This window comes from Natrix helvetica (assembly GCF_964273705.1).
Source record: "Natrix helvetica genome assembly, chromosome: 1".
Lineage (NCBI taxonomy): Eukaryota > Metazoa > Chordata > Lepidosauria > Squamata > Natricidae > Natrix > Natrix helvetica.
Genome location: NC_138548.1, coordinates 94,552,974 through 94,569,105, shown reverse-complemented (window position 1 = coordinate 94,569,105; position 16,132 = coordinate 94,552,974). Strand labels below are relative to the sequence as shown.

The 16,132-nt window shown below is 39.5% G+C and overlaps 1 protein-coding gene across 3 annotated transcripts in view; it reads right to left on the bottom strand.

The window, feature by feature from the left end:
• The window catches only part of LUZP2 (leucine zipper protein 2), a 397,437-nt gene that overhangs the window by 174,423 nt on the left and 206,882 nt on the right, over positions 1 to 16,132 (bottom strand). For all 3 annotated transcript variants that reach the window (XM_081936178.1, XM_081936176.1, XM_081936177.1), the window contains exons 3-4: positions 15,968 to 16,038; positions 10,286 to 10,367 (exon numbers count right to left, since the gene is read on the bottom strand). In XM_081936178.1, the coding sequence (XP_081792304.1) occupies positions 10,286 to 10,367; positions 15,968 to 16,038 (153 nt within the window). The remainder of the gene's footprint in view (positions 1 to 10,285; positions 10,368 to 15,967; positions 16,039 to 16,132) is intronic.

Below are 16,132 nucleotides of genomic sequence, written 5' to 3'. Positions count from 1 at the left end.
CATGTAAAGAGCATTACAGTAATCCAGACGAGACATCACCAGCGCATGAGTGACTGTGCGAAGGGCATCCCGGTCCAATAGGGGGCGAAATTGGCACACCAGGCGAACCTGGTGGAATGCCCCCCTTGCCACGGCTGCCACATGGTCATCCATAGACAGCCGGGCATCTAGGAGGATGCCCAAATTGTGCACCCGCTCCACGGGGGCCAGTTGCTCGCCCCCAATGGCCAGCAATGGAGTCAGCTGGTTGAACCGAGAGGCCGGTAGCCACAGCCACTCAGTCTTGGAGTGGTTGATTTTAAGTCTGTTGTCTCCCATCCAGACCTGTACGGCTTCCAAACACCGGGACATCACGTCAACGGCCTCGTTGGGGTGGTTCGGGGTGGAAATGTACAGCTGAGTATCGTCAGCGTACAGGTGGTATCCCACCCCAAAGCCACGGATGATCTCACCCAGCGGTTTCATATATGTGTTGAACAGTAGAGGCGAGAGGACCGACCCCTGTGGCACCCCACAAGTGAGTGGCCTCAGGGTCGACCTCTGCTCTCCTGCCAACACACATTGCGTCCGGTCGGAGAGGTAGGAGCAGAACCACCATAAAACGGTGCCCCTTACCCCCAACCCCTCCAGCCGGCGCAGTAGGATACCATGGTCGATGGTATCGAAAGCCGCTGAGAGGTCTAACAGAACCAGGATAGAGGAACAGCCTCTATCCTTGGCTCTCCAGAGATCATAAAACCAACGCGACCAAGGCCGTCTCCGTGCTGTGCCCGGGTCAGAAGCCGGACTGGCGCGGGTCTAGATAGTCAGTTTCCTCCAGGTGACGTGGGAACTGCGTGGCCACCACACTCTCTCCAACCTTCGCTAAAAAGGGAAGGTTGGAGACCGGACAATAATTAGCTAGTTCAGTTGGGTCTCATAGAATTCCTGTGCTTCTTCTATATTCTCTATCTTATACCTTTTTCCTTGCCAAGACACCAGTAACCCTTCTGGTATCAACCATCTGTACATTATTCTGTTTTTATTTAACTGGTTTGTTAAAAATTGGTATTGTCTACGTCGTTCATGAATTCTCCGTGGAATCTGTTTAAGCATGATCAACTCTTTTCCCTGGTATGTAATCATCCCTTCTCTGGTTTTTTTGTATACTTCATCTCTGGTTGTTTTTTTGGCAAAACTTACATGCACTTCTCTCGGGAGCCTGTCTTCTGGCGTAATTAGTATGCACTCAGTAAGCTTCATCAATATCCCCTCTCAACTCTTGTTCTTTTCTCTGTAAAATTTCAGTGAAGATTCCATTCATTTTTCCTTTCAGGTCTTCCTCCTTCTCTTCCGGTATGTTTTGGAATCTTAAATAGAATGCAGCTCTTTCATTGTCAAGTTGAATTATTGATAACTCTAGTTCTTTATTCACTTGTCTATATTCTAGCTCCATTTTTTCCATCTTCTGATCTGTTTGTTCTATTTCTATTTTTGTTTCGATGTTCTGGATTTTCTGTTCATTGATTGCTAAGACATTCTGTATCTTTTCAATTTTGTCATCCACGGTTTTAATATTTCCTTTCAGTTCTCCCATTTCATTTTTCATTTCTTCATGATTCTTCCTTGTCTTTTGTAGCCATCACTTCTTGGTTTTTTATCAGTGTCTCTTGTATCATTTGGAGCATCAATTGCATACTTTGCATTGTTGGTGCTGGTCCTGTTGTTTCTGCCATCTTTCCACCTTTCTCCAGTCCCAATGCACTCTCAACTGATCTTTGATTTGAGGAGGGGGGTGTTGCTGAAGTGTGGTTTTTATTATATTAGGTGTGGTTTTTTTAATTAACTTTCCTGAAGTTGCCATTCTTATCCCCCTATTTATCCTTGTCCACAATTGCATATAAGTTCTACTTTACTTCTACTTTATCAGCAATATCAATGTTATCAATAATTATATATATATCAGTATTTAGCAATAATTAACCTTCCTTAATATCACGTTTCAATATCTACACATTCTTATGTATTATTCCATTCTATTTTGATCCTTAATTATCATATATCCTAGAATTATATATCACACAGTTATCTTATACAAATAGATGTCTCTCAATTGTATCAATTATAAGGGTAATAAGTAATAAGTTTCTCTCTATGCATATATATCAGCTTATGTCACCGGTTTCTTCAGACCGCAGGGTTCAAATTTTTGATCCACTAGTTGTCACCCTCTGTTCAGTATCACTGTTAGTGTCAATCAGTTAATGCAACAAGTCCAGCGACAAAGGAAAATAGGGGTGGGTGGGTGGGTAATGAAGCCCTCTAATCGTTCCAAAAGAGCAAGAAGAAAAAAGTCAACAAGTCAACAACCAACCCGAATGTTAAACAATCCTTCTGTACTTTACAGATCTTCTCAATAGTTACTATGTCCTACTCCTGTTATCCAGAGGGATTTTTGTTCTCCCTCTGGCCAATTTAGTTCAAGTTATTTACGCCGTCAATTCCAGGTCAGTAATTCTGCTCTCACAGCTTTTCGGCAAAGATCTGAAAAATCTCCTTCCCAGAGCCTCCTTCTTTCCAGCTCACCCTCTCTGCCAGTTACGCATTGTTCTCCTCTTCTTTGGGTTGTCAATAATAGTAACAGATATCTCGATTTCAACTGCTTTCTCTCTTTGCTTCCTTCTTATGCGGTCGCCATTGCTCCGGTCCTGACAAAGTGGCAGGATGATTCCTCGTCCGTTTAGTGGGTTTCTCCTACGCTGGGAGGATTTGCCTTATCACCCCAGCATCTTCAGAGTTTCCCCCTTAATCTGTTGGTCTCTCCAGGATCCACAGCACTCAAACATGAGCCCAAACAAAGAAGTTAGAGTTAGAGGTCAGGAAAGCTCCCGTTCCTCAACTCCAAGCACGCTAACGTCACCACAGGAAGTCCCACAGTCTCCCAATTTCTTCTCTGGTGCTGTAACCTTTATACCAAATTACCTCTTCTACAACCAGCCAGTACAATATGCTGTATACACAATTATTGTGAAGCACCTACTCACAATGCATGTTCATTGCCAAAAACAGTAGTGGAATCTGTATTTTAAAAAGTTATCAAAAGGTTTACATCTTTCTATGATCAGGCTGTGAATGTAGTTGCTAATATAATATGACACTGCCTACACATAGGGGACTTCAGGGAACTTACTAAATCAAGTTTAGAACTGGCAGTTCCCAAGCTGCAATGTCAGTTTCAAAAATAATCCGGCAATCAATCCAATAGTTCAGTACAATGTAACTAGAAGAAAAGGCAATGGATTTGAATGACTTAGGGATATAAGATAGAAATTGAATCTTCACTCAGAGCTTTTCCATACTACGACCTTAAATTGCTGAACTCCTGTGCATAAACCAACTGGAAGTAAAGGCTGCTTAAAAATCCTTTTCTACATTTTATCCTCCTCTGCTTTGGCCATGATAATAGTCTGATTTCCTACTACAGCTGCTGCCTGATGTATTTCCTTTCTTTTTTTACCATTCCTGGGTCTTTTTTTAAGCCTTTAATTTCATTATTTTCCCTGTCACTTAGGCTACAAGGAAATTTCACCTGGTTAAAAACAAAACAAAATAGACAGGTACCCATCTTTACTATTTCACTGTTCTAGCAATGCAATTATTTGTTTAAAAAAATGGTTGTGGAGGGCAGATGCAATGGCCAGAGAGGACTTTCCTGCCATAGTGCACAAATAATGAATTAGAATTGTTGGCTTACAATGAAATGAAGAGCAGCAGGAAATCAGGCAGAACATTTGAGTCCGAAAACACTTTGTTGTTGTTGTTGGAAAAAGGGGGTTAGAAATTGCCTTCATGTAGTCTGTGGATGAATAACGAATGACATAGTGCATTTATACATTGAGAACTGGTCAGCAGCTCATGCTCACAATCAGCAAGCTTGTTATGAAGATGAGCCCTCCCTCAGAAGAAAATATGTGCTGTTTTTACAGCTTCAACCTAGTATGCAATTGAAGTGCTTATCTAACTGTGCCATGGTGTACATCCAAGAATTTCTACTCAGCTTTTGCCAAGGCAGAAATTCTGCCACATTTTAGGGGAGAAAAAAAAATGAGAAAAACAGTTCAGTGATAATTCATTGAATATGGATTAAATAGAATAAACTATTGGTAGCCCAGGTTGAGCTCCATGCTTCATTGGTTGTTTGCTTGCAGGCATCACATTATCCAACTAGGTAACATTATCAGTGCTAGTGAAGGTGAGGTTTACTCCACAGGGTGGGAAGGCAAGGTTTCCCAGGAAGTAATGACAAACAACAGCTCAGAGCATCAAGGAGTCCACAATATGGATTGAACACGGACTAGAAAGCTAGCAAGCATAGGAGAGCAAAACTCTCTGTCTTTCCAAGACTCCTCTTCAAATGAAAATCTAGAACTCCCAGTTCTGGAGGGCTATCAGCAGCAAACTACTTCTGGAAACATTGAGATGGACTTGGGGTTCCTCCCTCCCTCCAGAAGAGCCATTAGTGGCATAAATCTTCCTTTCTGACTCTAACCCACCACTTAGTCCTAAGCATAGAAAGGGACACATTCAATGATAGACAGATGTAGACTGTCTCCCTGAGAAACAAAACCAGAAAATATGAATCTAGATGTACACAAGGCACTCATGGATGGGAACACACTAACATAATTTCTGCTGGCTGGCAGATCAACATGCACTCTTAAATGCCAGCTTTAAAAGCCTTTTCTTTTAGATAACTGGTAGCTGAAACAATATTTAGTTTATCAACCTTCCTGATAAAATTCCTGATGTCCTTCCTGATGACCTTTACCAGTTGGTTCTTTTTGCTGGTGGTGGTGGAATCCAAACTCCTTAAATTGTTTCCTCTAACAACGTATTCATCTTGGAGCAGGGAACAGGAAATGAAATATGGTGGGCAGAATTCTATGTGACAGGTGTATTTTTATTCTACCTTGTGTTAGTTACTGACATGGAATGATTCATACTGCAAGTACATTGTGTTGTTGACTGCAACCATATTTTTGAAAATGAAAATGCCTCTGCACTGGTATTTATATGTCCATCACTACTATTACTCTGATTTGCTATTCCTATTTACCAAATGCGAATGTGCCAAATTGGAAATAGGTTCATATAAACAGCACAAAAGCATCTCCAATTTGAAATGCATATTAGATGGCCCAAACTATTCATCACCCAACAGGGAATTATCATCACTGAGCTTCAATTCAGTACAAAATACATAGATTACATCCAGCTAAGTGCAATAAAGAAATGAAACTGTTTCTAATATTGTGGAGACAGCAGGCTATAAATATAAAGATGACTCCAGATTGTGGATAAAGGATGTATAATAGACTTGATTTAGAAATGCGCATAACTAGCAAGTCTTTTTCCTCTTTGTTTTAGAAAATTAAGACCTTTCTGAACTTGTATTTTATATTCTTCAATATTGTGGGGTAAATGATTGGGTTCTTTAACAGAAACAAACAAATCCTGAATTCATTGAAAAATATACTCTAGATATGAAACAAAGGCGTGCATGGAATCTTGGTGCACAATCTGGGGGCCCTTCTAAAGTCGCAACTTCTGCTCGAAAAGCAGGTGGCAGTCTTCTCTAGAACTCTTGTGTTGCACCCTTTCCTGGATCATGAAGCCCTGCTCGCAGTCACTCTTGCCCTGATCATCTTCCAGTTGGATCACTGCAATGTGCTCTATATAGAGCTATCCTTGAAGAATATTCGGAAGCTACAAATGATACAGAATGCAATGGAACGTTCTGGTGGCGGCCTGGTGGAACCTGGCTTCCAGGTTCAATTCAAGGAGTTGGTCATCAACTTTAAAGACCTTTGTAGCATAGGTGCAGGGTATCTAAGGAACCATTTTATCCTGATGGGACTAACCCTTCTCACTCCCTACAATGGAAAGAGTATACTTTGGTTCTTATCAGCCAAAGAATTTCAGTTGGTGGAATCCAGGAGAAGAACCTTTGCTGTTGTGGCCCTGTCCTTTGGAATATTCTCCCCTCAGAGGTGAAATCCAGTCCACACTCCTGACCTTCTAGAAGAGCCTAAAACAGCGATGGCGAACCTTTTTTGGCTTGCGTGCCATAAGTGGGGGGAGCACAAGGGGGTTGTGTGCAGTGTGCCGCACTCATAATGCAATGCGCGACCCCCCTGGTGTGTATGTGCGCACTACGGGCATTAACAACCCCCCCCATTTTGCATGCTTTTTTCACCCTCCCCAGGCTCCAGAGGCTTTATAGGAGCATGGGGAGGGCAAAAACAGCTTCCCCGCCCCCCCCGGAAGGGTCATTTTAAGCACTCTGAAGGCTTCAGGGACCGCCAAGAGGCTTCTCTAAAGCCTTCAGAGGGCTCAAAACAACTCTCCGAGCAAACAGGAAGCCACTTCCGGTTTGCTCGGAGGGTCGTTTTAAGCACTCCGAAGGCTTCAGGGACCATCAAGAGGCTTCCCTGAAGCCTTCGGAGCACTCAAAACGACCCTCCGAGCAAACAGGAAGTCCGTTCCCGAACTCCTGGTTTGTCCATAGGGTGTTTTTTTGCACTCCAGAGGTTTCAGGGAAGCTCATGTGCGTTGGCCAGCTGACAGGGCAGTGCCTCACGTGCCCTGACAAATGGCTCCACGTGCCAACTGTGGCACGGGTGCCATAGGTTCGCCATCACTGGCCTAAAATCTTAGCTCTGCCACTTGGTTTGAGGCTCCAACAGGGGCCTGCTACGTTGGGGAGTGGCTGATGGGGTAGAATCAGGGGTGAAATTCAGCAGGTTCTGACAGGTTCTGAAGAACCGGTAGCAGAAATTCTGAGTAGTTCAAAGAACTGGCAAATACCACTCTGGCTGGCCCCAGAATGGGCTGGGAATGGATATTTTGCAGTATCCTTCCCCTGGAGTGGGGAGGGAATGGAGAGTTTACAGTATCCTTCCCCTGCCACACCCACCAAGCCACACCCACAGAACTGGTACTAAAACATTTTGAATTTCACCACTGGTAGAGATGATTCTCACTGCCATTTTACCCATCACCTTGATTCTTTTCCTTTATTTTTATTCTAATTTCAATTGCTTTTAGCACTTTTTAGTACCCCATGCAGAGTCATTGTATTAGTGAGATGGGTACCATAGAAATTTATAATAATAATAATAATAATAATAATAATAATAATAATAATAATAATGCCACATAACACCCAGACCTAACAGTTTTTTTTTCCCAAAGCAAGACCAGCCATTAAAATATTATAGATTATCGATATTTCTCAGGAAAATTGCATCCATTTCTACATTACATTTTAAATTTGTAACATTCATTTTTTTAAAAAAAAATGCATGGAAAAAGTCATATTAAGCTGGTACTATTTTTTTTTTAAATTAATCCACAATTACATCAATGTTCTAGTAAGGAAACTAGAGAAAATTGAATAGATGAATGAATCGTTATATTGAAATATAACTATGTATTACTTTTTAGAAATATACAAATTAGTTGAATGTAACAATTATGATTTATTTTATTAGTTTTATTTGTATTAGAATGTATCGAACCCAGGTGCCACATGGTACATGCATTGATGTGTTTGAAAATAAATAAATAAGTAACTTATTTAAAAAAGGAAACACTTAATGGTGCTGCCTGAAATTTGTTATAGCAGTATTTTGACCTTGAACATTTCAGATTATATTGTTCCTACCTTTGATTATGCCCAACATTCAGTGTTATTTTATTCAACACAGATATGAAGGATGGAACAATAACAGTATATAATAATTATTGCAATATTACATTTTAAATCATCCAGTTTTAGTTTCTTGCCTTTAGACTACTTACGCATCACCCAAGATAAATAATTCAATAGAACCATACCTGCTACACTAAGTTAAAAAAATAAAAACCTTTAACAATTCTTGAGTGCACTGACAAAATTATATCAGAGCATTTTCCATTTGAAATCCAATATTCCACATTGCCTGCAGTCTCTGAAAGCAACTATTCTACCACTTGGAATTGTACTTAAAATTAGATTTTACACTGACCGCACAATAAATTCATAGGTAATGATCAGTTTTCAAGTATATTGTCCTGCCCATCTAAAACTGTGCATCTTCTCCAGTGGCTTGAATTCTTAAAGAAATTCATCACAGAAAGGCTTTAGGTTAGAAGTAGAAACATAGCACCTAATAGCACATCTCTGAACAATTCTCTCTATACTTATTTGAACTTAAGCTCCCTTTCATTGAATAGGTATCACTTTAGAAAAGGCTACAGATGGAACGAAAAATAGTTTGGTTCATATTGTAATGGAAATCTATCCAGTTTACATCTATCTCTTCTATGGAATGTGGTAATATCAGTGACAAATTGGAAAAAGCTCATTAAACTGGGCAAACAAACAAAAATCCCCAAGCTTTCATACTCATGCTGAAGCCTATCCTCAGGGAACTTCTTTCTCCAAAATAAGATGAGGTAAGATAACCTTTACTGACAGAGATAGATCATAGATAGATATACTGTGAGAAGGAATGTATATACTCACCCTGAATATTATACTCACCCTGAATATCTATATGTTACAACCTATTTTCAAGCACAAAGACTGAATTGTATAAAGATCTACATTCCAAAGTAGATTTTACTAGCTCCAAGATTTTTTATCAAGTAGAACAGCTAAAATGAATATTTCTAATTTAATCTGTGGGTCAATTATATGATCCTTCTGCCACCATGTGGGTGACCCTGAACCCATGAAATTCAGCTAAAGAATCCTGACTGCACAATTTATGAGTACCCCCCCTACTTTTTCTGAATTGATTATGGAGTTCTCCCCTCTAAAATACATAATATTCAATTATGTGCTTCCTAAATGTGTTTCCTGTATGCTCAAAATGTGCTGTGTCAGCTTGCCTAATGAATAACATACAACAGTGATGGCGAACCTATGGCATGTGTGCCACAGGTGGCATGCAGAGCCATTTGTCAGGGCATGCAAAGCGTTGCTCTGTCAGCTGGCTAATGCGCATGTGCGCAGTGGCCAACTGACTTCGGCCTTCTTTCGAGGCTGTTTTTTGTGCTCTGGAGGCTTCCTTGAAGGTCCTTGAAGCCTCCAGAGTATGAAAAAATGGCCCTATGGCCAAACCAGAAGTTCGAGAACAAATTTCCAATTTGGCGGTAGGACCATTTTTCTCCCTCCGGAGTCTTCGGGGACCTCCAGGAGGCTTCCCTGAAGGCTTCGGAAGGCAAAAATTGGCCCTATGGACAAACCGGAAGTCACTTCTGGTTTACTCGTAGGGCTGTTTTTGCCCTCCGGAGCCTTCAGGGAAGCCTCTTGAAGGCTCAGGAGGACAAAAAACAGACCTATGAGCAAACCGGAAGTCACAACAAGGTTACCTGTAGGTCTGTTTTACACCTTCCGGAGCCTTCAGGGGCTTCAGGAGGCTTCCCTGAATGCTCTGTTGTGCACATAGCATTATGGATGTGGCACACTTGCACACAACCTTTCTGCACTCCCCCAGCTTTTGGCACGGGAGCCAAAAAAGGTTCGCCATCACTGACATACAGTAACATAGAAACAGATTATGTTATTGCTAATTGTGTGAGACCCATCAGTCTTGCTTTTACAAGCATAATAATACCTTTATACCATACTATTGACAAGTTTGAGAGCAAAGCTTCTGAAACATGCCCAAAAATATAAATTAATGCATCAAAGCACACATAGCATGCCTCAAGATGTTTCTGACATAGTGATATATGCTACTCATTTTAGGGCCTCTCCCATTGATGGAAGTTGTGTGATCTAAACATATAATGAATGCATAAATAAATAAATACATAGGAAATTCTCAAATGGAATCTCCAAAGGGTTGGTTAGTTTTGTTGGTTGGTCACCACATGATATTCTTCATAAATGTATCCAACACTGATTTACTCAAATGATATTCCCTGATTTATGTGTATGTGTCTATTTTGATGTATTCATACATCTAAACACACACACCGTTTCTACAATACACACATACTTTTTACAGTTAGTATAAATCAGAAGCTTGTTCATGAATCAGTGAGAATTTTGTTGTGTTCCTTTTTTTAAAGAAAACTATTACCAAGTATCACACCCATTTTTGAATTGAATGGAAAGATGCGGACATTCGAAAATAGAAGAAAGCTAAATTGTTAGGCTTGTCCATATCCTATTTGTAAAGGTGTGTCTGAAGAATTTGAAAAGGATGGGACATGGAAACACTGATGAAAATAATAGAGGAAAGTCACTTACTGTGGCCTGCTGCTTTTCTGCCTTCTCAGTTGCCTCATTAAGCTGTTTTTGAAAAGTCTCCTGGAGCGATTTCATTTCTTCCCTAGTTATCGAGGTAACAAAACACAAACTTCATCTCTATTGTCCATTAAGAAATAATGCCTTTGTTTTATCTTATTTCATGACAAGGCACTTTTAATTACACCAAACCTCTATTGTTTCTGCTTTCCTGAAGTGGCTTACTAATAAAGCTAAATAAAACAACCAGTGCACACACCAATAAGATTCCTAAAGCAAAATTCAGAAATAGGAAATTGCCTATCTTGGTATCTACTATATAGCCTGCTGTGCGAGCTATTGTCACTTGAATAATTCTGGCTGGTCAAAAAAAGTGCAATTGCCATAAGCAAAGAAATTCTAAACAATGGTATGTTGAGTCAGAATGAGATTATTGTAAGTGAAAACCATTCTGCATTTTATTTTAAAACAAATGAGCAAAAATGCTTGTTAAATGTAATTATTAGTATTTTTGTTTCCAAAGTAAGTCCCCTGGTTACAAAATTACATTCAGAAACAATCAGTAGAAAAAGACACACAATCTTGAATTCTTAGAAAAACAAAGGCAGATCTCAAGCTTTATGGGTGTTAGGAAATGATGTGTTTTTTCTATGAGTCAAATCACATGCCAATTGAGTTTCTATTGCAGAGATCAGATTGGATATACTTGTTTCCAAAGACACATCCACTATAAGGCTACTTCTGCTGACTGATGGCTGACTGCAATTTGGCAGTTCAAATCTCACCAGGCTCAAAGTTGACTCAGCCTTCCATCTCTCCAAGGTGGGTAAAATGAGGACCCAGTTTGTTGGGGGCAATATGCTGACTCTGTAAACCACTTAGAGAAGGCTGTAAAAGCTCTGTGAAGCAGTATATAAGTCTAAGTGCTATTGCTATAATACATAACTGAGCATCTGTTCCTATTAAATGCTCACTATGTTTCCAACAGCTTACACAGTATTCATTTAGTGAATGTTTATTTCCTACTGAAATACCTGCACCAAAATAATTCCAATGTACTGTAAGATAGTGTTATCATATTTGGACTTCCTAAAATAATGTACAAGAGTATTTATATTTGTATTCTACTTTTTCTTCGTCATGCAAGGTGCCACATACAGCATGTGGGAATCCCTTTCATTCTATTTCAACAATCTTAGGTGAGGTGTATAAAATCTGGTAAAGAATGTCCTATCCAAATTTACCTAATGTGTTCATAGCCAAGAGAGATCTTCATTTTTCATTCACCATACTCCAAACCCAACATTTTATGCAAATGAACAGAAACCCATTCCTACTCAGAACCTATACATAATCATGCGTACATATTCCCCTCCTAAATCTTCTTCACTGTCTATCCCTACAATAATAAATAGGAAAGCTGGATCTTAAAAGGCAATGAAAAAGGAAGTGTGGAGGCTAAGTTGGATGTCAAAGAAAAAAAAGGGGGATTCCTGTACAAGGAAGGCTGAATTTGAGTTTGTGGAAACAGGAAGAAAAGAGCTAGATCCTGGGCTAATATGGGGATAATGGAAGGAAAATGGATTGGTGACAGCAAAGGTAGAGGTTTTGTAGAAGCCTCTCAAAACAAACTTAATTGGCTCAATAACACTCCTAAGAACTGGGTATTTTCTCTAAGAAGTGTCACTAAAAAGCTAGTCTTGGAGAATTGTGTTAAGTTTCAGTTGGATGATGCTTCAAGCATAGAAGCTTCTAAAAGCTTCTTCACAAAGTGAATGAGACCCTGTCACTTCTGATATGTGACCATGCTGATCCATTTCAGTTTGCTTTGGAGCCTTTCTCAGTCTTCTAAGAAATTCTCAGTCTTAGGAGCCATAGTGGCGCAATGGTTAGTGTGCAATACTGCAGGCTAGTGGTGCTGCCAGCTGTCTGCAATTTGGCAGATCAAATCTCACTAGGCTCAAGGTTGACTCAATCTTCCATCCTTCTGATGTGGGCAAAATGATGACCCAGATTGTTTGGGGCAACATGCTGACTCTGTAAACTGCTTAGAGAGGGCTGTAAAAACTCTATGAAGTGGTATATAAGTCTAAGTGATATTGCTATGACTTCTTCTGAAGGTTTATACTAGCAAAGAAGGCAGAGAGCCTTTCATCCTCCAGGCTGTATGGCTTCAGCAAATGCTCCTGAAAACCCTCCATGGCATGGGTCCATGCTTCTTAAGGTCTAACCTAATGGGACTGGCCCACACCACCCATGCTAGCAAAGGGAACATGCCCATCAGCCAAGAAGTTTCAGCTGGCAGGCTCCAAGGAGCCTTCTCTGCCATGGCTTCTGCCCTCTGGAACATCTTATTCTCTGGTGAGATTGTCTCTCACCATCCTGATGTTTTGAGAGTGCCTTAAGACCTGGCTATGCCAGAGGGTTTGAAGCAGTGGTGGGATTCAAAAAAAATACTACCAGCTTTGTGGGTGTGGCTTGGTGGGCGTGGCAGGGGAAGGATACTGTAAAATCTCCATTCCCACCCCACTCCAGGGGAAGATTATTGCAAAATCCCCATTTCCTCCCTATCAGCTGGGACTCAAGAGGCAGACAATAGATGGTGGCGGGGACAGTCAGAGGTGGTATTTACCGGTTCTCTGAATTACTTAAAATTTCTGCCATCAATTATCCAGAACTGGTCAGAACCTGCTGAATACCACCTCTGGCCTGAAGACCCAATGGGGTAGTTTCATACTGAAGGTAGTTGATCAATTAAAACCTAATCTCAACTCCCCACCTGTTGTGTGTCCAACTCCCACCTTTTCTGGTTTTAATGCTTTGTAATTATCAATGATTTTACTGTGCATTACTGTTGATTTTAGTGTCTTTTTTGTTTTAGAGTCATTGGATATGAGAGGGGAAGCAAATAAATTTTCTAAATAAATAAAATAAACTCAGTCTGACCTATGCTTGGGAAAAAAAGCATGAAGTGGAAAAACAAAAGCCTATTTCTTAGAAACTCTTGGAGGCAGTGTAATCAGTGATGAAAATAGGCTAGACAAGAACATGCAAATATGAAAATCTTCCACTGGTTGATTATCTTCAGCTTGCACACATCTGCCATATTTTCTTGGGCAATGGTATTCATCTGTTTACATCAGCCAATGAATGGCATTAGAACCCAGATGCAAATTATCAAGAATCAGAGATTAGGTGCAGGTAGTCTCTCATTAATTTCAATAATTAGAACTAGCAACATAGTCATAAAGTGAGAAGTCATGTGACCTCACTGACTTATGGCAGCAATTGCAGCAGTTCCAGTTGTGATTGTTAGGTAAATCCTGCAAGATTGCAGAATCTCACTGTTATGTGATTACTATTTGCAATCTCCTGCTGGCTTTTCCAATGATTTTGCTTGTCAGAAGCTGGCAAATCAGGTTAAAAACTCTAATCATGTGACCATGAGCTGTTGTGACTGTTATAATTGTGAGCCAGATGCCAAGTGATGAATCATGAGCATGCATCTATAACTACACTGAAACAGCTGCAACTACAAGGACTAGTTGCAAATCTTTATTCTGCATCTTTGAAACTTCAAATGGTCACTGAATAAGGCTACTGGTAGTGAGGGGTCCCAACACCCAAGTTGTGGCCTGCTACTAGGCTGTGGCCTATTGGGAATTGGGCCATGCATGCAGCGGATGAGGACATGAAGCTCTTTTTGTCCAAGCGGAGACCACACAAACACAACCATCCCTTCTCCTTTGTCTCCACCATCGCTGCCAGTCCACGGAACCACAAAAGTTAGGGACTGCTGTTGCAGAGTCTTAATTTCCACCATGTCTTGATATATTAATACAGAAATGTTGCTAAGGAATCACAATTCTGATAATAACAGAATATTTTGAAAGGAAGAGCTACATATTAAATGTAAAAGCTATCATGTGCATTGCCAATTAGGTTCAATGGAATAATTTCAGAGACCTAGTTTTTTTCAATAAATAAAGTCAGGAAATGTTTTTTAGTTGTTTTGGAAAATTTAGTGCAGGGTAGAGAAGATAATACATTGAGGCTCAGATTCTATGTGATAGGTTCCTTTATGCTGATGGATTTATAGTTAGGTTGTTTAACTATCAAACAGGAACTGGAAATGCATGTGAATTGTTCTTTGCATGAATTACAGGGCAATTGTGTGCCTAACTGTTTTGAATTGCTAGGCACATTTTAAAATGTGTGTCTTGAAGCAAAAGGGCTCTGAAATCCAGGAATTATTTAAGAAAGTGCTCATATTGGCATTATTTGCTTTATGGTTTTAATTGCATTTGTTTGGAGAATCATAAGATAAGCTGAGGGGAATAGCCAACACTTTAGAAGAGAGACTCAATTTGCAATACTTTGTTGTAAGTCAGACAATAAATTTCAAAAATTTTAAATGGATTGAAAATCTTCCCCTTATCAATCCCAACACTATTTGAAAAGTGTGTGCACGCACAAGTTTGCAAAGCAGGTTTTTTTTTTTTTACTTTCCCCAGATGGGGGTTCTTAAAATTCCTCCTTGCTCTATCTTTTTGTTTTGATATGTTTGATGCTACAACAGCAGGGGTGAAATGCTACCAGTTCAGACCACTTCACCTGAACCGGTAGTAAAAATTGTACTTGGTCTACCGCGTGTGCTTCAATAATAGTTCCATGATTATGTGTATTTCTTTCATGTATGCAGAGTAGCCAGCAGGTAGTGAAAGGTGTATTTTGCTCTGTGTAAAAACGGATTAGCCAAAAATCTATAAGATACACCCCAAAGTATTCATGGAGCAAAATCTTTGTTGTTCAGTGATTCTAAATATGTGAGAAACAGTGGAAATGTCTAGAAGGTGTGAAATATAATGAGCCTAGCCTTACTATTTCCTTTCTGTATTAATTGCTTTGAATCAATGTCTACATATGACTCTAATAATTAGAAGTTTAAAAAAAAACACTGCTTCATCTTGGAGCTTATATGTAAACATGGTCTATGGATACCCTTGAATTGAAATATATTTAGAAATTATACATGTATAGTTCTGATATATTCATCTGGATGTCTTAATAAAAGAAAAGGGCTCCTTACTGGGCTCCTCTAAAACTTGTGTCTTATTATAAAATATAGACATTTGCTCTTGATTTCCTGCTCATTGCTTCATTCTGACCTTTGGCATCTATCAGCTTTAAAAGTTTGAGAAGAACCACTGTAGATTTTATCTGCCAGGCATTGTAAAAAATTTCCAGCACTGGGAAATTGCCATAAAATAAACCTGAAGATATGCACTCAAATAAAGTTTCTGATTAGCTTTAACAGATTGAGACTTCAGAGTTGAAGTGTCTTTTTTTAAAGTAGGTCTTTGCATGCAAAATGAAAATATTTTTCCCCCAAATGGAATAGAGTATATCATAGAAGTAACTTTCCATGCAGAAAATTGGTTCAACAAAAAAAAATCCAGATCTTGCTTTTTCTTGTTAACTTTACTATTTGCAAGAGGTTCCCCTCCTCCTTTTTAACTTCAAAACATGAAACTAGTGTTTCAGATCAGATTGTGGATTTTTATGATCCATTTCTTATGCGAATGTCTTGGTTTGCTGACTGGCTTAACAAGGTAAGAACTCATCATTGTTTTCTGTTTATATGAGAAAATATAATAGTTAGGGCAAATAAATGCTGAATCATACCTTTGTTTCTGGCCTAATTCCAAGAGTTTTTGTACATCGCTTTTTGCTGATGCCTCATCATTTTTCAAAGACTGATAACAAAAAGAAAAAAAAAACAGGTGTTACCAAGGAGCTCCCTTAAAATTTTCACCACTAAAATTATTCATTTTGACTTTTTGTATTAAC